This window comes from Parasteatoda tepidariorum, chromosome 4, assembly GCF_043381705.1.
Source record: "Parasteatoda tepidariorum isolate YZ-2023 chromosome 4, CAS_Ptep_4.0, whole genome shotgun sequence".
NCBI lineage: Eukaryota > Metazoa > Arthropoda > Arachnida > Araneae > Theridiidae > Parasteatoda > Parasteatoda tepidariorum.
In genome coordinates this window covers 55,560,588-55,585,852 of record NC_092207.1, presented here as the reverse complement: position 1 = coordinate 55,585,852, position 25,265 = coordinate 55,560,588, and the positions used below count along the sequence as shown (strand labels likewise).

The 25,265-nt window shown below is 26.8% G+C and overlaps 2 protein-coding genes across 2 annotated transcripts in view; one reads left to right on the top strand and one right to left on the bottom strand.

Moving 5' to 3' along the window:
- Positions 1-1,903: 1,903 nt before the first annotated feature.
- LOC107449021 (deoxyribodipyrimidine photo-lyase photorepair) lies at positions 1,904-17,730 on the bottom strand. Its single transcript, XM_043051562.2, is given in 11 exon segments — positions 1,904-2,227; positions 3,926-4,085; positions 4,165-4,286; positions 5,845-5,997; positions 9,347-9,545; positions 9,904-10,062; positions 10,797-10,979; positions 14,022-14,227; positions 16,018-16,019; positions 17,107-17,365; positions 17,644-17,730. Coding segments are annotated over 11 exon segments (1,599 nt in total). The 5' UTR covers positions 17,657-17,730; the 3' UTR covers positions 1,904-2,084.
- Positions 17,731-18,048: 318 nt separating this feature from the next.
- The window catches only part of LOC107449018 (AP-3 complex subunit carmine), a gene marked incomplete in the record, with an annotated part of 19,633 nt that continues 12,416 nt past the window's right edge, over positions 18,049-25,265 (top strand). The window contains 6 exon segments of the mRNA XM_043051185.2: positions 18,049-18,258; positions 19,870-20,054; positions 22,529-22,641; positions 24,096-24,217; positions 24,707-24,866; positions 25,005-25,118. Coding sequence (XP_042907119.1) covers positions 18,224-18,258; positions 19,870-20,054; positions 22,529-22,641; positions 24,096-24,217; positions 24,707-24,866; positions 25,005-25,118 — 729 coding nt within the window.

Below are 25,265 nucleotides of genomic sequence, written 5' to 3'. Positions count from 1 at the left end.
TTGCTTAACATGACTATACTTAAAAATAAATTTATTTTAAATTAAATGAGAGCCCTAAGTAGGTCTTAAATTTTGCATTTTTTTCAACATTGTTTATTTTCTGTTTGTTTATTTCAATCATCTTTGATAATATTTTTTTACAAACAAAAATAGCTTATTATTTCTTTAATGAAAACATGGTAGCATATTGCTGGTCTTGTAAGTCAATTATAAGAGAATTTAAAATAATTGGGTCAAAATAGGGGAACAATGTTACTCCGATTTTGCTTTTTACAATTGAGATACAAATATAGTTTCAGTTATAGAATGGTTATTTTATTCAAAAATTCTAGCTTAGGCTTTAAACAAATGAGTAACTTTTTCACAGTGACTGCTTAATAGTTTTCCCCTTATCAGACTCTTATTTTTAATTGTTATTAAACCAAAAATAGTTTTTTAAAACATGAGAATTCTATACATTTTAGTAAAACATTTATTTGAGGAGTACTATACGCACTATGCTATAAATTATATTTTAAACTATGCATCTTAGCTTCAATTGTGTGCATAACAATAATAATAACATGTTTAGATAAAAAAGAGGAAGAAAAAATATAAATAATTAATTTGTTTATTTTAAACAAAATATATTAACACATATTTTTTACCACCTCTTTCCCCTTCAAGCGTGACATCATTTCTGAACAGCCCATTAATAGTTGCATTATTTTTATTTTTCATTATTATGTTTAAATGTAGTTGATATAACTAAAACCATATCAATGTCTTCTACAATATTATTGCAGTCATCTTCAAAAACACTTCATTATTTTTATGAACTAATATTGCAATGCTTAATAAAAAATAAAATAAAAAATGGGCATAATCTTTTGAGTTTTTTTACTCTAATAGGTACAATAAGTCAAGAAATACAACAACAACAAAAACTTTTTTAAAATTATATTTAAGTGAAGTTATTTTTTTGTGTCCCAGGTCATGTACACACATTTGTAAATTGCATAACTTTCAAACTATTTGCACAAAAAGAAATTTTTTTTAAAAAAATTACTTTGAATTTTATCATTACCTTAATCATAAACTATAGCCTTTATTTTAAATTCTCTATAACTTTAAATTACCTTCTCACAGTTAACATGAATTATTAACACAGTTAACATAAATTATCAGTCATATCTTTCTTTTTTTTCTTTCTGGATCGGTTTTTAATTTGCCCTCCCTTTATTTAAATCCTTCAACTGCCTTGCTACATGTTTGAATTGGTACAAAAACTTCTCTCCAAACACAGTTTCTCCATTGAATGACAAAGAAAAAAAACTGGTTTCTTATGCAAGAAAACAACCAGTCCTGAACTTAGTTTGGGGTTGAAAGTTAAAATCTTAATTAGGACTTTACTTCTTACATATTTATTTACTTTACTACTAGCATAGATAAGTGGAAAAAGATAAAACTAAATATTTTAGAATTAATTAGAATAATTTTTTAACTAAAAAATCTGCGAATCAATATTAAAAGGTCAGTTGGGACTAGTTGGTCAGTTTTTTAGGTAACAAGAAGTTCTTTTTACTTTGTCAAATCCTGTCATATGTCTACAATAAAGTATATAATTTTGATTCATAATAAATTTAGTTATGTTTTAAAAGCAGCAATAATGATTAAATCAACTTGCAAAAAAGAAGGGGCAGAATCAAGAAATCATAACAATAATAATTAAAATAAGAAACGAAACTATTAGGAATGTGTTTATACATGCTTTTGTTGAAACCAATTTATAGATTCATAGCCATACAATCGCTGACATTTAGGAGGGTGGGTGAATTAAACATTAAGTGCATTCAAAATACCCATGATTTTAGTACAAGTTGAAAATATATAGATTCAGAAATGAAACAGACATGTTTCTACATTTATTTAAAAGTGGTGTTTATTAAAATTTGTATTAATTACATAAAAGTTAAAACATTCCTTTTCATGACAAAAAGGTTAACATCACAGTTATAAAACTGCTAAAAACAAATGAATTAAGAAATAAACATGCTGGCTGTGATTAACATATATACAGATGTAATATGCATCCTTTTTAGGCTTTACTTTTCTCTGTATCTTTGTATGAATGCATTAACATCAAACTTCCTCTGACAGCCCTTGAAGTTCATAAAGCGTATCTTTCCAAAAACTGCACGTTCAGCCCAGCCTTGATCATGGATACCACAAATGGACCACATACAACCTATTTTTATAGAAAAATAATTCATTTAGTAATATTAGATTTCTTAATTTGCATATTTTTTACACGTTAACTACATAATTACTTGGAACAACTGATTAAACTTTTAACTGTTGCTCTTTTCCTCAAATACAGTTTCGCTGTTAGTTATCTACTTTCATGTTATAAAAAACAAAAAAATTCTTCGATATATTTTTGCTCAGGCAAATAACAGTTAATAGAATAAGATTTAAAACTCATCGTATACAGCTAAGAAACAAATTCATCTTCAGCGCCAAAAACCAACATTTTCTATTATGATACTGATATTTTTTTTCCATAGAATAGAAATATTGTACCTTTAATTTTCGCCCTGTGTTTCTTGCACCATTTCTAAATTTTATATCCTGTAGCACTAACTTCTGGTATATATTCATACAAAATGAAAATTAAAAATTTATTTTACTAAACTGCGCTTCATTATATTCATTCAGAATATAATAGCAATTCTAAATATTTTGTTGCATATCTCTGCTGTTTAGCAATGCTAAATCAGGACTATGAAATCTGTCACACTAAGAAAGTCTAATACTAGAATTGGGTTTGTGAAAATATCTTGTCGGGAGAGCCACAGGAAATCTAGTACATGATCAGGGGTGGCCTGATGGTCAGCACACTTCACACAGGTTGGAAAAACCTTTTTTTCCATTGGAATAAGACAGATCTGAAATGTCCACTGATAAGCCCAAAAATTTTAACTATCAGAAAGAACAGAAATTTCTTCCGGCGATAATTTGCTAAGCATTTGTTGTTGTAAGAATCCTCATACAATAAATACATCTACAGAAACCAATATATATATATAATTTATTTGTGGGTTCACATCTTCCTTACTTCATAATGATCTTAATACTACCAAGCTATTGGATTGCCACTTCATAGAATGCTAAAAGATATTTTGTAATACATCATAAAAAATAAAAAAAATTAAAAAAAACTTTGCATTTTGCACTCACTTGAAAATATTCAGTTGCATTTAACAAAACTGAAATAGTTAAAATTCCTGGATTAAAGAGGGGAAAAAATTATAATGCATTTATTAAGAAACTTAACTTATTTTATTTCCTATATGTTGTTTGAAACAGAATGAAAAAAAATAATTTAGCAAGTTAACATAGGACTGTAAATATAAGGAAAATTGCTTATATAAAGTCATTTGCACTTTTATTAGTTCACATATTTTGTACATTTTTCACATATCTTTTTGTTTCATAGATCATTTTAAATCTTTTAAAATTTCAATTTATTTACCTTTTAAAAAAAAAATTCTCTACTTCAGCCAAAATTGGTTGAAACAAACACAGTTCAAAGCATAAAAGATGTGAAATCATATTTTAGACATGTTATAGAATTTACAGTAATTCAGTTTTATTTTTAAAGATAAATTGATATTGCTCTGAAAACACTAAGGAACAGTAATTAATTACTATTAATTAATATAAAATTATAAATTAACATTTATTATGGTCCTTAAGAGCTTAATTTGTTTTCTACAAATCTCTTTTGAAAGAAAAAAAAAGAGCATATTTGCAAATTCTAATAACAGTAACAATTTTTAAAAGTAGTTTGTGTGAAATCATTAATACAAGTTTAAAGATTTATTATGTTAAGATAAATAACGTTAAGAATTATATTTTAAGTGAAACATTAACGAGCACGCACCAACATAGCCATTAGGATCACGACCATCTAAATTGTATTTGTCATTAAAATATATAGCAAATTCTAATGCTTCCTCAGGGCTGTTGGTCCATTCCAGTATTTTCTTTGCCCAATACATGCGAAGAAAACCATGCATTTTCCCTTCTTTTTTGAGTTGGCGCTAAATCAAGAAGAAAATAAAATTATTTAAATGTACTCACGATAAATAACATGAAAAAGTAATCATGATATGTATTTACCTGAGCAGCATTCCACAAAAGATCATGTGTCTTGGCATTTTCAAACTGTTCTTTAGTGTAAATGTATTCTCGCTTATCTTTGCTATGATCTTTTAAAGTTTTTTTTGCCCAGTCATAAGCACCTATTACGTGGATAAATAATTATAAATTCCACAAAATCCCTTAGTTTCTTTATTTTTGTAATTATTTTTAGGGAGGTGCATATAGGTTAAACTAAGGGTGTAACAAATAGTGATTTAGAAAAAATGGTTCATAAACTAGTTGGAAAAAATTGGTTCATAGTACAGTTGCTACACTGCATTAAAAAGTTCATGTTATATTACAACAAATGTGAACAATAATTATGAATGGGTTTTAGCAAATAATTAAATATTAATTATCTTTCTTTTAAAGTTTTTTTATTAAAAATTAAACTTTACATTCTATTGCAACCATAGACATGAAAAGCTACGTTATGGTTGTTAATATATTAACTATAATTATAGTTCAAATAAGTCATAGTGAACAGTTTATATTGGCTATAGATTATATTCTTAGTTTTAGAGCAAAAAAGAAATTAATACCCTAAATGTTTGCTAAAACTATGTACCATGCAAATATTTGTGTAGTTAGAATCGCTATATGTAATAATATAACCAATATTAACGTAACTTTTGTTAAGGTGTAAACTTGCATATGATTATATAAACAACTGTTTTCAAATTGGTGATGTATAAAAATATAATTTTTATGACGAAAAAATTTTTTCTTAAAGAAAATACAATAATAAATTACAATTGGGCTAAAAAAATTTATCTTTCACGCATATTATCCTAAAGCAAGCTACTTGTCAGAACAATTCTTTTCAGTAAAAATATTTTTTTGAAAAGAATTATTCTAAAAATAAAATTTTTACAAATAAAACTTTACTTGAGCATTTTTAAATTCATTTTTATAAAAGGAAATTTTATAATTCAAAAATTAAATAAAAATTAAAATTCACATGCACACATATTTTTTTATACTTCATTTTTAACTTGGGACATTAGTACAGTACTTTAACTTCATAATTGCTTCTTCAAAACTCAGCGAAACTAAACTTTTGAGTAAGCAAGTTGTTTAATACCATATTTATGAATATCCCAAAATAATTGGTAAATAACTTTAAAAAGATTCTTAGAATAAAACACATGAAGAATTAATAAAGAAAGTTTAGCAGAAAATACAAAGGAAAATTGAATCTATTGTGCTGGCGATATAATCGTACTGGCAAAGTTCTTGTGTTTGCAAAATGATCGGGTTGTAAATGTCAGCTGTCTAGGAATTAATTATGTCAGTGATATGATCTGTCGGTGAAATGAAAGAAAAACCATTTTTTATCATCAAATTCTGGAAAATACACGATTATACACATTTTTTAATTATTATAACTTAAGCTTTCTAATTATAAATAATGCTTATCCTAGAAATATTATTAGGAAATTGAAAACTATAACTACTAAAACCATCTATTCTTTTATAAAAATAAACATCTTTGCAAGATAAAAAAATAAAAACTATAAACCTTAAAATAGAAAAAAACTTTTGAGAAAATAATAGTGAAAATAGAAAAAATGCAATTATTTTGCTATCAATGGTTATTGATTAGATATTAATGAAATATCAACACAGTAATAAGATTGTAATAATTAAATGGATTACCATCAACTTGGTCATATTTCTTGTTATAAAAGCAAAAATTATCGGACAGTTCACGTCTGATGACAGCTTCTTCTACAAATGCATCAACAGAAGCAGGATACTTGCTCCTTAATTTTGATACAACCAATATTGTTCTCTGTATAGATAGTTGACCTATAATGAAATGCATGAGCAAAATAAAAAGAATATTTAACAATATATTTTTATAAACATTAAAATAAAAAACACACTAATATTTAACAGCAGTAAAAACTAAAGTTGTTATGAAAATCAGTTTATAATCATCATTTAAAAATTATAACTAGTATGCTTTAAAAATAGAAAATATTCCAAACAATTTTTAAAAAAATGAAAAATATGTTTAAGATATTAGTCTAGAAAAAAAAACATTGATGGTGATAAAATATGCTTATTTTTTGTAATAGACATCTATCATTCAATCTGAAATTTTTTATAAAAATTTGAGTATTTCATTCAAATCATAAATTTTGTCTCAACTACTCATAATCATTTGAGCTGCTATGGCATAATGCTAAAAACATTGTGAAGAACTGGGATGTTATCCCTGGGTGGTTAAAAGACAATTCAGCTTCATCAGATTGATAGGTATTAGCCTGAATGGGAAATAATGGTGGCTGGTGCACAATGCGGACTACATTTTCACAATCATGCTGTTGTTAACAAAATTGCAGAGACTTAAACTCTTTGGCCCACAAAGGAGTAGCTGGAATATTACAAATAGGCTACTATATAAATAAGAATATTTTATTTAACTCTCCTTTTTTTCATATACCGTAAACCGGGGCGAGTCTACCCATCCAGGGGCGAGGGCATTTACCGACGGAGGACTTAGTTCAGACTCTAAGGAAGATGGCGCTGTAGTAGTTTGATCCGTTTTTATTTATTTGGTGTCTTTTTAACCGACCTGTTCAAACGCCTTTTGAGAGATTTGTATTGAAAATCAGCAAACTTTTAGTTGGTGCTCCGTAAGTATATTATTATTATTACTATTTTCACTTTGGTTAAGTGATAAACTTATCTAAGACTAAGATTACATTAATTTTATAAAAAAAAAAACAAAAAGAATGTAAGTTTTGCTGTTGTAAACAAAAAGCCAGAATTCGCGGGGCGAGTCTACCCATTCGTATTTAGTTTTAATAAAGCATAATAATATAATTTAGAACTTTGTTTATATTAAAATTAAGTCATTTTAAATGAATTTGAGTATATTATTTTAATTCTGCATTGATAAATTTATCATTAATAAGAAAATTTATAGGTTAAATATAAATGTAAATATAAAATATGTTTATTTTACCTATTTTTTCAATTTTTATATTACAAAATTAACTTTTTTTATTTAATGCAAGTTAAATAAATTATTATTTATAAATTATTATTACCTCCCAAAAGAATGGGAAAAGGATTTTTCATGATTCCCAATGTTTGAATTTCGATTTTGTTAATAATCTTTAATTATTATTATTTATTAATTATTTAATTGTAAATTTATATTAATTTTAATTTATTTTTATCAACAATAATCAGAAAAAAATGTTATTTTATAATGTTAATGATTATAAAAACAAAACTGTGATCAAAATGTGATAATCGATCAAATACTCAATTTGTGTTATTTTATGAATAAAAAAATGGAATATATAATAAAGTTATGAATTTTACTTCATAAATATCCTATATAGTAACTAAAATAACAATTTAATAGTAAAATTTGATTATTTACAATGTTAACATTCATTTTAGTAGAATGGGTAGACTCGCCCCATACGAGAGATTTGTCAGCAGTTCTATAAAAATATACAGTAACAGCGTAACTGTTAATATTTTCTAAAATCGATTTCACAGCTTTAAAGAGGGATAAATAGCGATTCCGAAACACCTATTAAAAGCCTTTTTTCTTTAATATTTACAAAAGTTTGGCCACTTGAAAGTTGACAAACTGAAAAAATGGGTAGACTCGCCCCGGTTTACGGTAGCGTAAATTTAGAGGTCTCAAAGTATAAAATATATTTTTACAAAAAAAAATATTAAAATTTTTTTTTATCATGATAAAAATATTAAATACTGTATATTCCTGCGTAGAAGTCAAAATATTGCAAAAATCAGGAGGTCAACTTATAAACCAGCAATAAAGTCGGTCATTCGCAGATACTGAAATATTGATGCGTTATAAATAATGAGATAGATATGAATAAAAACATATAACTCTACAGAAATATACCCCTACCAAAAACTATTTTTGATATGTTATATTCAGTTAATTTCAAATTTTCTGTCAAATTTTCTTTATTTATAAATGTTTTTTTTTTTAAAAAAAACATTACTTATAATTGGAATAAGAAAAAAATTAAGAATAAGAACATTTAAGATAATTTATTTGAGAGTATTTCAAAAAAAGATAAAGAAAGCTATGAGAACATATCATAAAGCTACAAATTTAAAGATTCCACTTTGCAATGCATTCTGTATTATCCTTATTTACTGAGTCTAACAAAAACTGCCTTCATCCCCCACCCCACCCAAAAGAATTTAAAACTCTACACTTTCTAAAAATTTTACAATGACATTTGAAATCATGCATCTGAGATTATTTGATGCATAACATCTATTGAAGCAGCTCCAACACAACACTTTTTAATGCATCTTTGAGGGAGAGCCTCATCACATCTTTTTTGACATGATAAATGTATCATATCCAAGAAAAGAATAAGAAACATTTTTAACATGGGACAATATTAGACTTATTAATTTTTTATATTTTTTGAAGTTTAAAAATTTTTCTACTTTGTTTTTTTAGCAGTTGACTCATACATCCAATATAACTGAATTCCCTATCTAGTAATCTGAACTAGGTGATCGACCTATACAATGGGTCGACTTACAAAGTATTATATATATTATGGTATGTAAATTATTATATATATGAGTATTATATATATACGGTAATGGTTTTTTAAAATATTTCAATAAAGGTAGTTTTTTTAAATGCTTAGTTTAAGAGTTCATCAGTAAATTTAGAATTAAAATAAGGAAGAAAACTTCATGCAATATTTAAAGGCAAGAATGATAAAATTTGTAATTTCATATGACACTTGAAAGCAGTATTGGTCAATATTTTTTCTCTTATTCACTTCCCAGAAGAAAAAAAATATTCAAAAGTTTTGATATGCAATGTAAACATCATTTTTATTACAAAAATGTTTTTTAATCACTGCCTAAATCACAAGAGGATGTAATTTTTCCCCTACACCACCCTTTAGAATCCTGTTTTAATGAATTGCAACACTGTTTTAATGCAATGGCCCCCATACAAAATATGCAATATACACCAGACATAAAGAACATGTTTATTTTTCAAGAATGATGTGTGACATAAATTATATGCTTGAAATCGTTATCACTATCAAATAAAGAATACAAAGACTATTTGCATAATTTGATAACAGTTCAAACAACAATTTTAAAGTAAAAATAAGCCTACCAAAATGAAACCAAGGTGAAAGATTGCTTAGATTGTTTTTTGTAGGATCATTACGGCAGTCGTGAAAATGTTTTAGCCTGTCTTTGCAGAAACTTGATAGTTGCTTCAAACCTGCAGTAGTACCAGGAATAGCCCATTTAACTTCATCAACATCCATATTAACCTCCAATATTTCTTCAACACTGTTCCAATCAACTGGCTAAAAATAGAAATAAAAAAAAAAACGAAATAAAAATCAAATCATTTAAATTAAGATACTTCTAATACGAATTAATTTGATTAAAGTGACAGAAAAATTATTTGTCCCGAAAAAAGTCACGCAGCTTAAAATTAATATATTACACAAGAGATGTTAATTCCAAATACTAAACATTTTATGCAATATTATGTCTCATAACAGCATGTTTTCTTTTTCTTTAAGCTACAATAAATTGAGTATAATGAATAGAAAATTTGACAAGAAATTGATGTGCAAATACCCACACGCAATACACAATATCAGAAAACAAATAATTATAAATTGTGAAGTAAGAATATTATTCAATGAATAAAATTACTTTAAATTTGCATTCTGGAGTGAGTTTATTTTTCACCACTGGAGGAAAATCTGTAAGGTATTCTTTAAGCTTGTCGTGTATCTTCTTCCTGATAGTTCTAGCACCATATTCTTGCTTATCTGAAGCAACCCAGCATGGTACTATGTTGTGAGCATCAACCTGATGGAATAACCACAAAGAAAAAATAATTCACACTCTCCCCAAAGAAGAAGAATTTACTTGAAATGTTATTTATTTTAAGTTAAATTTTCAATATAAGTTTAGCTAACTGTAATTTAAGCTAAAATTGAGTGATAAGGAGTGATTTAAAGAGTGATAAGGATTTTTTTTTTTTTTTAAATTGCAGCAGGTAAAACATATAGCTAAAGCAAAAAAATGATGAATGACGAAAGACTAAAATAAATCTCTGAATCATAACTATTTAGGCTTCTCTATTTCTCTGTGAAAAAATATCTTAAATATTTTTAAAATTATAATTATTGATTTTATTTGAACATAAAAGAAGTAGGCTATAAGCAGTCTTGTTCTTATTTGAGAATTAAGTCTTAACATTTTAATCCTCTTTCTATTTGTAAATACATAGCCTGGTAGGATAAAACAAACAAATTTTGTTTTGAGTAGTAAAATAAATAGATAATTGAAACGAGAGAGTTGCATTAAGTCTTAATAAGTTTGACTGGCAAGTCATATAGAATATTTTTTGTAAATAAAATCAGTAACTAATTGAAATAAGACTCTCACTGCACTAAAAAATTCTAAACTAAGAGGTAAATTAAAAGTATAAAAGCTAATTTTGGTTAACATGAATATTAACTCGGTGAATAAAACAACAACAACAAAAAACTGCTGCAAATTATAATAATTTTAAAAAATTAAGAAAAACAGAAATTTACCTGGCATAATGGAACATCGGGAGGTAACTTGGATGCAAGCTCTGATACCCATTTTTGTGGAACACGTAAAGGTGAAAAATCTGTCACAACTCCTCCAACTTGATTATCTTTCACAAATTTAGGTAAAACATTTTTACTTTCACCAAGCAATAAATGGAAATGAATGTTTAAAGACTTACACTCCTAGTTCAAAAAGAAAAACAGAAGAGAAAATAGTTAACAATAAAGAAAACAGTTAAAAACAGAGGAAGATTTGGAAATTTTTTTGAAGTATTTCATTATGACATATAGGTACGTAATGCACAAGTAATTAAAATTTTTTTAAAACTGCAAAATATAAAAGAGCCACATTGATTTTTAACAAACGTAGCTATATTTTGCTATATTCTTTTAATATTCTATTATCTACATTTTTTTAATATGCTACTTAATATTTATTACATATACATTTTCTATATATAATATATATATACAGTGAACTCTCGCTACTGCGATATCCGATACAACAATAACTCCCTCTATTACGANATTATATATATATATATATACTTTTTTTTCTTTAAACGAAAACTTAAGATTGCTTTAAGAAATTTATATGGGTTACAACTTAGAAAATAAATGATTTTATAGAAATACTTCAGCGACATTGGCTTCAATAGAATTCTATGTGGATTAGTTTAGTAGTACTTTATTTATATCACACTTGTGCTGCACAGTAGGGCGAAACATCTCTGAAACATCTGCGAAACATCCCTGAGAATCTGAAGACCACAAAAAAAATCAAAAGAGGATCAATACCAGACACCTGCTAACTGACTACTGCCGATGAGGCTTGATTTTTGCGATATACTTGAAACCGTGTCTTACGATCACAGTTGACATTGACAGTTCTCAAATGCATTAGAATAATTTATTGAAAAATTAATCAAAATCTTTTTGGCTGATAAAGGGCATGAAGTTCCTACATCAAATAAGTCAGAATATGACAATCTATAAAACTGGTAGAAACACATAAGCTTTGTTAGCATATTTTCAGCAACTTGGAAATTTTAACAAAAATAAATCTTAAAAAACATTTTTAGCATGTGCTATGCTTTTGTCTTTGTATATTTTACAGAAAATAAATTCATACTATCAATCACAATACATGCCAATATTGCAGCATGCAAAATTATGAAAGAATAGATACAAACAAGTAATAAAGCTTATTTTTAAAAAAATAAATAGAAATCACTACCCTAACTGCTGAGAAAAAAAATAATAAATAAAAGAAATAAAATTTCAGTTCCAATCTAAACAATCAGTTTGGAAAACTCTGTAGATAAATAAAATATATACATACAACCTCTACTGAAATACTTTAAAATTTAATCTCAATGTGTTGTTTTATTCAAATAGCAATTGCACCTGATCTCTTCATTGATGTTTTAGAATCAGAAAATTATTAAGGAATAGAAAAAAATATTAAGGCAGTTTGAAAATATATATCAGGTAGTTTTTAAAAAAATATTAATAAAGCATACATAAAAAAGTAAATCCTACATAATTTATAGCTATGTCTTTTATAAAATTTAAAAATTAAGCTTTCTAAATTAACAGGGTGCATAGCCAAATCTTTCAGCAAAAAATAAGCATCTTTTAAGTACTTTTTAAGCACTCAAAAAATATTTTTAAGCATCATATACATTAACAAAATGCAAAATAATTTCAAAGACTTTGCTGATCAAGATAAAATAACTAGTTTCTGACAACTCTTTTCTTGATTATATTACCTATTATAAAATGATCAAGAGATTTTTTGGCTCGATATCAGAGGACGAAAAATGAAGCCTGAAATAGAGAATATCTTGCAAAATGCAGCAGAGTTGCACATGAGAGAGCAATAATCTCACTGAACCCAGCTCAGTCGACGCACATGCGAAACATGTAAACTGATTGGTGCTTACATACGCTATGGGCCGACGGTACGCCGAAATAGATTGTGATTGAATGAATCGTGAAAACGTTGAATAGAACAATGAGAAAATCCTGCTTTTGCATAACACATGGCGAAAATCGACATGGTAAAGAAAAAAATCTCACTTTGGTAAAGTGAAAATTAAGCAATGTTTAAAAACACCCAATCAAAAAAAGCACCTCTAATGGCTTTTAAGAAACAAAAATAGAAAATAGGCACTTTTTACACGCACCCTGATAAATAAATATTTAATGTAAAAATTAGGTTCTATTTTACCTCTTCTACCTCTTGAAGACCTTTCAGCATAAACCGATAATGCCGAATAGTTGCTTCCAAGAACTTTGGGACAAGGCAAAAGCATACACAAAGAGGTAAGTTGATCTTAAAAGCTAGATTTTGAGCATACAGAAAAGCCCNCACCTGATCTCTTCATTGATGTTTTAGAATCAGAAAATTATTAGGGAATAAAAAAATATTAAGACAGTTTGAAAATATATGCATTGATTTTTAAAAAAATATTAATAAAGCATATATAAAAAAGTAAATCCCATATAATTTATAGCTATGTCTTTTATAAAATTTAAAATTAAGCTTTCTAAATTAACAGGGTGCGTAGCCAAATCTTTCAACAAAAAATAAGCACCTTTTAAGTACTTTTTAAGCACTCAAAAAATATTTTTAAGCACTATATACATTAACAAATTGCAAAATAATTTCAAAGACTTTACTGATCAAGATAAAATAACTAATTTCTGACAACTCTTTTCTCGATTATATTACCTACTATTAAATGATCAAGAGATTTTTTGGTTCGATATCAGATGACGGAAAATGAAGCCTGAAATAGAGAATATCTTGCAATATGCAGCAGAAGAGTTGCACATGAAAGAGCAATAATCTCACCGAACCCAGCTCAGTCGACGCACATGCGGACTCGCAAGTATTTCATCAAACATGTAAAATGATTGGTGCTTTCATACGCTACGGGGCGACGGTACGCCGAAATGGATTGTGATTGAATGAATTGTGAAAACGTTGAATAGAACAATGAGAAAATCCTGCTTTTGCATAACATGTGACGAAAATCGGCACGGTAAAGTGAATCTCCCTTTGGTAAAGTGAAAATTAAGTAATGTTTAAAAACACCCAATGAAAAAAAGCACCTCTAATGGCTTTTAAGAAACGAAAACAGAAAATAAGCACCTTTTTAAAAACGCTACACACCCTGATTAATAAATATTTAGTGTAAAAATTAGGTTCTGTTTTACCTCTTCTACCTCTTGAAGACCTTTCAGCATAAACCGATAATGGCGAATAGTTGCCTCCAAGAACTTTGGGACAAGGCAAAAGCATACACAAAGAGGTAAGTTGATCTTAAAAGCTAGATTTTGAGCATACAGAAAAGCCCAATTATCTGAAATAAACAAAGATTAGTTTTGTATTAACAAACTTAGATAAAATGAAAAATTTTCTGCTAACACAAAATCTAAATTAAAAAACTTTTTGCAAGCATTGATTTAACTCTTGTAATTAGTTTCAACCCTTTCGTCACCACCTCATTTTAGCAAAATTCACTGATTTTTTTAAAGAAATGTTTCATTTTTATAGAACTTGATATTAATTCATTCCATAGGAATGAGTTTGGTAAAAAAAAAAGAAGCTAAAAATATAAATCGAAAAAGTTATGTGCAAGAACACGTTTTAAATAATTAAAAAAAAACCTGAAATTTGAGTTATAAAAAGTGTAAGCATGAAGGATTTATCTGCAGAATGTTATCAACGTTTTAATAAAAATATCGATATGAGATTTTATTTATTAATTTAAACTATGTGAATATGAATCTCAATGTGTGATTTTCAAACAACATGATTACTAAAATATAAGTTCGGTTTTGAAATCCTGTGCATATGAGCGACACGTTTGTTCATATATATTATACTGGTCAGTGTATTAGCGGGGAAAAATTATTTCAAAAACTAAACTTTAAAGATACGAGACAAAATTTAAAAAAAAAATTAACTTTCTTTCAAGGAACATACAATAGTTTACTTGACTTCCAATGGGTAACCTTGATAATACAGTAAAACATGAGTAAGTTGAACGCAAGATGTGCATTGCCTTAGTGGACAACTTATTGAGAGGATAAGTCACTCTTTTTTTTTCCTATTATTTCTTAGGTTACGTTATATTATATATATAATAATAATAATAAATCAAATACCCTATGTATCTTGAGAAATGAGATTAATTATAAGAATGAATTACAATTTGTTACACTACTACATAAATTTAGGAGATTAATAATAAGAGTGACAGTTTTTTTTTTAAACTGCTTATAATATAAAATTTCAGGANTTAACTGGTCCATCTTTTAACTGCTTATAATATAAAATTTCAGGACTTAAAATTATTATTTTCACATTTATTGTAACCATATATTTTAATATTAACAAAAAGTGATTTCGAAACTAAGTATTGACATGAAGATTTTTGTTTAAAAAATTGCAGTTTGATTGAACTAGTTAAGCTGGAAGAGTTTTTAACATTTAAATAAACTTCGTAAAAATTTACATTACTGGTTTATTGATCTAACAAAATATCAAAATCTTTAAATTCCTTTATTGCTATATAAGTTTTTTAATTACAAATGTATGTGTTTCTTATTTGATAGTTAGTATAAATAAGAATATATTAATTAGTAATTTTGTCTTAATTTCCCAAGTGTTAGGATTACTATATCACTTATACTAATATAATTAAGCCTAACCAAACCCCCACTCCCAAAAAAAATCTGGTTACTGCCTTAACATGATACATATACTAGAATTTTTAAAATGTTCAAGCAAGAGAAAAAATTTAAATTGCTATACTTTAAGTATAATAATGACAAATTCAAATTTTATCTCTAAATATACTATTTTTATTTTCAGAATTGCTTTATTTAGAATAGAAAGCATTAACAGTTTCCAGTATAATTTTATTAATGGCGCATTGGACAAATTATAATAATTTAGGACAGTAAAAAATTTTATAGCATTGCTGCAATTTAAAAAAACCAACATCAATACATTACATCAATACAAACATCAATACAACATATTCTCCCTAGCCAATATTTAATAAAAGATTTGTAATAGAGTTCAAGACTTCCTTAATCAAATAACTTTAAAGTAGGTTTTCAATAATCTTGAAATGAAATGAAAATGTTAAGTGAATAGTTCACTTAACAATTTTGTTCTAAAGTAGTTTAGTGGATAATCTACCACTTAAAAATTCAATTGCATGACAACTATATTTCTGATTAAGATTCCTGATTTTCTAAATCACACAAAAGAGACGAATCAATAATTGTAAACCTACTAAAACTTCACAAGTGGGTTTTAGTAGTTTACTTTTTTTTCATTTGCCTTTTCTGAAAAATAATAAATAAATGGATGAGTCATATATTCATTAGCATAAAAATTTGATAATATATTAATTTTTAATTGAATTTATGCTTTAGAAAATGACTAAATTCCCTAAACGTTTACAGTAATGCATCTTGCAAGTAAGGTCCCCGTTATATATATCATCATAGGTCTCCATTATTGCATATAATTAGTGAATGGTCACTAAGTTCGAACTATCCAATTTCACAAATTAACTTTTCAGATAGCCAGATGCAAGCGGAAAGTCGCCAAAAAATTTAGACCTCTGCCAAATTTTTTTTCTCATTTATTTATCTTTTAAATACATAAAATATAAATGAAATAAAATTTAAAAAATAGTTGGATTTCTTCGTGCTCGGCTAGCTGAAAAGTACCAATTAAAGTAAAAAGGTGCTTCAAAAATTCTAATGTTTTAATTGTTCCAATAAATTATCTTAAAATGCGCATTCTAAATTATTTTTAAAATGCACATTCTAAATTATTTTAAATTGCATTCTAAGAAAAGGGATATTCTGAACACATACAAAAATTAGAACAAATAAATAAATAAAATATTTTGTTTGAGGAATTTCAGGACGAAGTTTTTTTTTTCAGTTAATTTACGAAGAGTTTAATACAGTATTCAATAACACTGGGATATTTCCGTATCGTGATCTGTCGACCCAACTACAATCACTAAGGTGCCAAATGGATTTTAAACATGCAAATTTTTTTTAAAAAAAAAAACATTTAGTTTTGCCCGGGGGTGGCTACGAGTTATAACTTTCAAGTTGGTCCCTTTCTGTGATGATTTTTTTAGTTTCTCGCGGGCCACTGCACACCAACACTTGGCGATAATTCTGCCACAGATCACGATGCGGAAATCTCCCCCAATAACACTGTATTATAATATAGAGTGAGATTATTAAAATAAACTACAGCTACTTAGTAGCTNTGTCTTTGGCAGTAGTTAATACTCTCACTCGCTTCTTGTTAAATTTAAAATCTCGTATGGATGCAGCACATGATAATCTGGATTTTTTTATATTTTCAACTAAATCAGAATCATTCTGGACAGTTTCATCAAGCTTGGCTTTTTTAACTGGTCCATCCTTTTCACTCAATTTGTGCTTTTTCTCAGACATCGTAAATTTTGACAATCGGATACTGAATAAGGTAAAGCTTCTGTTAAAAAGAATAAGACCTATGACAAAGAAAAAAATATATTCAAATTATTGAGCAAGACGTAAAACATGAAAAAAAAATTATAAATAATTTTTAATTAATTTGATGCCCACACTTGTTTATAGATTATAAGAAAAAGAGAATAAAAAAATGTCCTTAAAAACTATAACGAAACTTAATGCTTCGAAAATAAACAAACAAGACACTATTTTGAGAAAAATTAAAAGATAATAATTAAATTAAATTTATTTATTTAAAATTAAAAAATATCTCCAACAAAGTAAATAAAAGTAATACTTGTCCCAAACATGAACTATTAATTATACCTTACAGTTGTTATATAACGAAAAAAGCTGCGCGGTAGCTTCACGCGGTTGGCACGGCAACGCATTACGTAACATGTTGTTATTGCCAACCATGAAAAACTTTTTAACAAAAAATAAGCATTTGATTTCACTTTTCTGCAAAAATTAAATAATGGAGTAAAATAACGAATTAAGAATAATTTGCCTTAAATAAAAAAAATTATATTTACTAAATTTGATATTTTTAAAAACCTCGATAATCGATATACATTTTTGACAGGCTGTCTGAGGCTTACGTAATTTCCAATTCATCAGTTCTGTATGTACAGTTTTTTCAGTTTTGAATCAAAATATTTTGTATAATCTGTATAAATCTGGGACTATTCACCACTTACAGTTTAGTCCATTCAGAACAGTGCGCAGAATTGAACTACTTAATTTTATTACTGATCTCTTGTGATGTAAACAATACAAGTTTATTTCCGAAGAAAACATTCCATTTAGTATTTTTCATCACTTTTCTCTAATTGTTTTTTTTTTATATCTGAGTAGTTTATTTAAATTAATTAATTATGATTCACAGCCTTTTTATTATAAATCAGTCTGGGTAAGTGTTCTTCCAATCATGTATATCAAAATTAAGTTAAATGTAAAAAGTTTGATCACACAACTAGGTTAAATGTATTGAGAAGTTATTGCTATGTGATTTCTTGTTCCCAATAGCAAATGAAATATGTGTCCTAATTTGCGTCTTCGATATAAATGTGACTTATATGACAAATGATACAGACATGACAAAATTTAAATGTTAATATTCCAGTCAATTTCAAAATTTATTTTTCATAATTTAATCTTTCTTTAATTGCAAAAAGAAGAAATGTCGTTTTAAATAAATTTTTTTAAAAGAAATAAAGTTGAAGTTTTTGTTTCAAGACCTGACGCTACTCTATTATCAACTATATACCTAAGGTTATTATAATAAATAGCATTGCTTTTATTCCCATCTATAATGTATTAGTGCAAATTCTATGAGTTTTTGTTTTAGGAAAAAAGGAATCAAAAGATTTGCTTCAAATTTATTAGAATATGAGAAATTAAAATTTTAAATATGGGACCTCTGATTTTTCTTTCTAAAGGCAGCTTAACGTAATTAATCATAAATATATAATAATATTAGGTAATACAATGTTTTTTCTTAATTTCAGGAAATTCTATCCTTTTTTTTTAAATTTAAGATCCAGAAAAAAATTTTTTTTTGAAATTAAAAAAAAAAAAAATTTATATCCGCTTTTTATGAAATTGACCATTTTTAAATGTTTATAATTGTAGATATTGTTTACTCACTTTTTTCCAAAGTTATATGCATTTAAAAATTACACACTGGTGCAAAATTTTTGTGATGGTTGAGTTTATCATTGACTTGTTACATTTCATTTAATGTTGCTGTAGTTGTAGTTCATTTACCTTGCCCTAGAGCTACACAATGGGCTTTTGGCGAAGGTCTGGGAAATATCCCTCAAAATGATCTGAAGTCTCTGATTTTGATCATCTGCAGAGGGATGGCACCCCCTCTTAGTAGCCCAATGACCTGCACGCGAAGTCGAGCACTTAATGATAGAACAGTTTAAGGAGCACCAACACTGCGCAACCTCGGTCCCTATGCAGACTGTTCCAAATAGTTACCCACCCACACACTGACCACAGCCAGTGATGCTTGACTTTGGTGATCTTCTAAGAACCTAGTCTTAATGATCAGTCCACTGTGCGATGTATTCCAATTAATGAACTGCAGTAATAGGCAATATAATATATGTGCTAACACATCGGTAATACTTTTCTGTCTTGCAATTGTAATTCAAGTTTTAAAATTGTTGTTAAATCATTGCATATGATTAAAATAAGGGAAATAAAGAAAGGATTTTTGCTTAATCATAAAATAATAATAATGATATTAATTGTGTTCTTCAGACTTGTAAACTGTCTAAAATTTAATAAGATATGAAACAATATTAAAATTTTATAAAAATATTTTTGTTTATAAATTCCTTATTTTGCTGTTCTTTGAATAAAATTAAACTTATGTTATTAGTTTGTATTTATTCTTTAGTCTAGATCATTTGTTTAATTTTGAAACTTGTTGCTTAATTTCTTATTGCATTTACTTAAATCATACACTAGAAGTTTATGCATTGTTAGTAACTGAATACATATTTTTTAGAGATGTTTTCATGGAAAAACACTGGAAAAGTGTAATACATCGGTCTGTATGTGATTACTTTTTTGATGCTCAACGTAAAGCAGCTTCACCTGAAGATATACAGCCTATTATAGCCACTCCACATCATTACCTTATAAGCATCTATCGATGTAATTTATTTTTTGTTGCTGTTACAACTTCCGAAGGTATTTACATTATACTTCATTTTCTATGGAAATTTGTTGAACATTTTATTTTAAAAGTAAGATTGCTATCCATCTTAGCATTTGATTAAAAAATAATTTACTACATTTTACCTAAAATCAAATTAACTGCTAATGTTATAAGTGTCACAAGCAGACCTTTTATTCTTAATTTCATTTTCCACCTTTCCTCTATGGGAAAGGAAAATAAATTTAAGTATCACAGAGGAAGGAAAAAAAGTGTTCTAACTACTAAATCAAAATTGTAAATTATTTTAAATGATGAAAAGTTAGTAACTTCAAACAGTTATGTATAGTTGGGGGGAAAAATTTAGATTTGCTTTAATGTTGAAAATCAATGGAAATTAGTAAATTTTATACTCCAAATATTTGCTATACTTGAAATTATTACCATATGTAATATGCAGAGCTATAATATCCAACTGATTGTTTGTAATCTAAGATAGTCTGTTGTGGATAAATTTAAGAATATTTAAATACCAAATATTTTGAAGTTAAGGGAGAAAATATGTGTAGCCTTTAATTTTTTCATAGTCTTTTTATAACATTTTTAATATTAAAACTTTATTCACTTATAAGTAGTTTATCATTTTGTTTGTGAGAAAAATCTTTCTTATTGCTATTATACGTAAAATATAAACCTTAACAGCTGTGTAATATTTAACCTAATGATCTGATTTTCATATATTAAGGTGTAATCTGAAAGGTTTGAAGGACCAACTTAAAGAATTACTTTATGCAGACAATATTCTGAGTTATGAACAGACTAAAAAATATACTTTTTCTGAATAAACATGTCTTTATTTTCACAGATTTAGGTTTTTGTTGCTCAAATTGTAAATCTTCAAATATATCTAGAAACTGTAGCTCCAATAGGGTTTTTAGGAGAGCAAATGCATGTCAGGGATGAGATTTTTTCGCTTTTGTCTCTCGAATTTCAGCCTTTTTATCAAAAATTTTGATTCTCTATAAGTTTATATCTATATATATTCCGCTTTTTCTGAAAACTCAGCCGTTGAAATAAAATAATTATATCTATTTCCGATTTGATTATAATATATCTAAAGATGTATAGAAAATTCAAACTACGTAGCTGCCAACCCTTCCGCATACTACTTATTTCAGCTATTAGTTTTTAAGAGCAGAAAATATGATTTTTCTCATTTTTACCCGTCCCCTAGATAGCTCAAATTTACCTGATTTTTATTCACGCAATTTCAATATCGTTCATTGCAGTTCTTATTTACGAGATTTACAAATCCAATATCACGATTTGTATTGAGGCATTTTTAAAATTCTATGTAACGATTCGATTTAAAATCCAGCGAACGATTTAAAATCCAAAATCGCTGTTTGTATTCATGCAATTTTTAAATCCTTTATCGCGATTCTTGTAAAAGGTAAGTTTTTTTTTCTTGAATTAGTTATACTATAAATGCGGCAGTTTTTCTATCGATGATTCTTGCTATACCTAGGCATTACAACATCAGCGAAGCTGGATGAGAGTATGTTACTGATAGTTTTGCTATAAATCACGTAAGATTTACTGGCTTGAAAATTTAGCTTTTTTGCCTTTTGGCCAATCTCATCCCTGGCATGTTCATATAATGTAATTTTGTCTAATCTCTGGAACTATTTAAGCGAATCAAAACAATTTCGTATATTATTAAATTATCCTATTATTTTTATTTAAAAATAATTTTATAAAATATAAATAATTTTATAAATTATGGGGTTTTCAGGAGAGCAAACACATGTTTATATAATGTAACTTTGTCATATCTCTGAAACTATTTAAGCGAATCAAAACAATTTCGTATATAATTAAATTATCCTATTATTTTTATCTAAAAATAATTCTATAAAATCGATAATTTTTTTTTTAAAATTTAGATTATGCAATATTTTATTATTTAGGATTTTATATTGGACCGTATTTCCCAGTTTAAACATGTTCTCGTATCTTGAGGATCGGTTAAAAAAAATCTTCACTCTTGGTCAGAAAAAAATTGAATGTTTCTTCAGAAAAATTTTATATTCTTCTGTTTTTGTTGCTTAAAACATTGCATGTTTCACTCTAAGTTAATTCCTCAAAGCATTCAGTATCTTTGTATGCAAAATTCTGATTAGTAGATCGAAAGTAATTCAGCTGTTCCATTTTTTTATTTTTCTATCCTTAATCAATTAATTGTTTCACACTTATACAATATGGCATTGAAATTAATATTCAATACACAACTTTCTGATTAAGTAACAAGGAAAGAAACTTGTTTTTTCAGTAGATAAAATAACAGAAAAGACTTTCTTAGCTGTTCCAAACGCTCATTTGGTTTAAGAATAGTAGGCTTATTTTGTATAGATATGGCCTGGTATTTCTCCTGCAGTAATATTATGCTTAGTTGTTCAATAAACTATGTGTGGCTTTTTATGATATTTATAGTCTATTTTATTTTTAGTATCACCTCTTTTTGTGATAGAATTCTTACATAGAGTGGTAGACACATTTGAAGATTATTTTGGAGATTGCACTGAGTCTCTTATTAAAGAACACTATGTTGTTGTGTATGAGGTATTATTATTGTTTTTAATTAATTCAGAATAGTTTTGTTTATTTAAGCTCTTTAATGTTGTAATTATAGCATTAATTTTTCATTTATTCCAAGTATGTAATTTGTTTGTTAATTTTTATGGAGAGTCCTTAGTTATCCTAATTCTCATCACTTAAATTTCATAATCTTGAAACATTTATTCTTATTATTTAAACTATAACACTTTAATCCAGAATACAGAATCTAGAATTTACTTAAATTTTTTTAAGTATGTTTTGATTTTTGGGAAGAATGCACTTTTTCTTGCAAAATCTTAAAATATGTCTGCTTAGAAATACAAATTCCCAAATTTTCTACATGGGGCTTATATTTTTCATACACGAGTCAGCCAAAGAAGCTCTGTAAATCGTACATTGTTGTTCTTTTTCATTTGTTGTTTTGTAGTTTAATAAAAATTATTTAATGTGCTCAAATTTACAGCATAAGAAAACATCATTAAATTTTATCTCTTTTTTTTTGTGGTCAAAATTTAAATACAGTAGGGAACAGATTATCCGGAACGATCGGGACCATCGCTATTCCAGATAACTGATTTTTCTGAATCGCTATAAAAAGCCTTTTTTTTTTTTATTGTTAAACCCAACTTAAAAAAAAAATTTTGGAAATAATCTTAAAAAGAAGAAAAAACGATGAAGTAATACTCTAATGATTATTTCCAAAATGATGGTAATCTTTAAAAAAAGAACAAAAAATCCTGAAATCTTATGAGGAAAAACAAATTTTTTTTTTTAAAAAAATGGCAGGAAAATTTATAGAATTTCGTTCCGGTTTTTTGGTTTTCTGATTTCCGGATAACGGGTTCTGTACTGTATATGAAAATATTTTTATTTTATTTTTCCGCTAAGTACAAAATCATGAAATATTATCAAAAGGGAATAGTTCTAGCTCTAGCAAAATTCGTTTTAAATAACCCATATTGATTTATTTTACTTAGCTTAAAATATAAAATTGATAACTTACTCTTATTTATTGAACTTAATATTTTGTTCAGTTATCTACTATTATTGTTTGGAAAAAATTACATCCATTATGGATTCAGATTTAAATACAGATGTAAAATATTCCAAAGTTATCAATAAATTTGTGTTATTGAATGTTAAACAAGTGAATGTAAAACCATTTTATCTTGTTTCAATATCCTTCACTTGTGAGTATCAACTTTTATGAATAATGGTAAAATATTCCACTTCCATTCATGTTCTCTGAAATAGCATGTAACTGATTGTGATATGAATAAATTTCTTATATTTCATCTTCTAATTGTACCCTAAAATGTCTTTAATGTGATATGCTTATTAAATAATTTTTACTGAAGTTATTTGAAGTTAACTTTTTGAATTAATTAGTAGTATTCTTTAGTTTAGGGACTATTTCATAATATACTTTATAAAAATTAACAATTTGCTCTTTGCAGCTTTTGGATGAGATGTTGGATAATGGTTTCCCATTAGCGACAGAGTCAAACATATTAAAGGAAATGATAAAGCCTCCAAACATCTTGAGAACTATTGCAAATACAGTAACTGGCCGTTCAAAGTAAGTAACTCAGTTGATTAAATAATATGTTTTGAATATAGGTCTGTAGGTAATGGTAAATAAATATTTCTGTCTGGAATATTGAATGTATATTTTCTATTTGTAAAATATTTTATTTGATGAGGGTCCAGACCAATTATCCTTTGTTATGTTTGATCATCAATATTGCTTTATATTTTTAAACATTGCATGTATATTTCCGGGAAAGTTTGGTCTCGATAGATCCCCCTTTCTGGGTATGACACTCTCTATATTTTTTCTTTCTTTGAAATGTCTTTTTTTTTTTTATTGGTATATACAAACAGTTGCGACTGTAGATGTTTATTAATTGAATCAAAGTTTGTAACTTTTGCTATGTTTATGAGCAATGCTTTGAAATATGCATGTAATGATGCTTTTCTTAATAAATGTTTTAATATTATTATATTATGTTATTAAGTAAAAAAAAAAAGAATTTGTATACTCATTAAATATACATCTTTTCTTTAGTATTAGTAGTACTTTACCAACTGGACAGCTTTCAAGTATACCTTGGCGAAGAACTGGTGTCAAATATGCCAATAATGAAGCATACTTTGATATAATTGAAGAAATTGATGCCATTATGGACAATCGAGGATCTGTCATTTCTGCTGAAATCCAAGGATGTGTAAGTCTAAATTATTGCAATTTTTCTTTTAATTGTAATTTTTTTTTTAAATTTTAAAAATTGTGCACATAGTATGAATTATTTAAATTATTCTTTTCAGCACTAATAATATATATGTAATTTTCTTTTTTTACATAGATTGATTGTTGTATAAAATTGAGTGGTATGCCTGACCTAAGCTTGTCTTTTGTTAACCCTAGAATATTTGATGATGTTAGCTTCCATCCCTGTGTGAGGTTTAGACGTTGGGAGGTAATTTATTTCACTTATTCTTGTTCAATTAAAATGTATTATTAGATGCTTAATGCAAAACCTAGATAAAAAATTTTATAAAAAAATAGTATTTCGATAATTGTTTTTTTTTTTTTTTTTGTTTTTTTTTCGCCAGCATTCTTTATT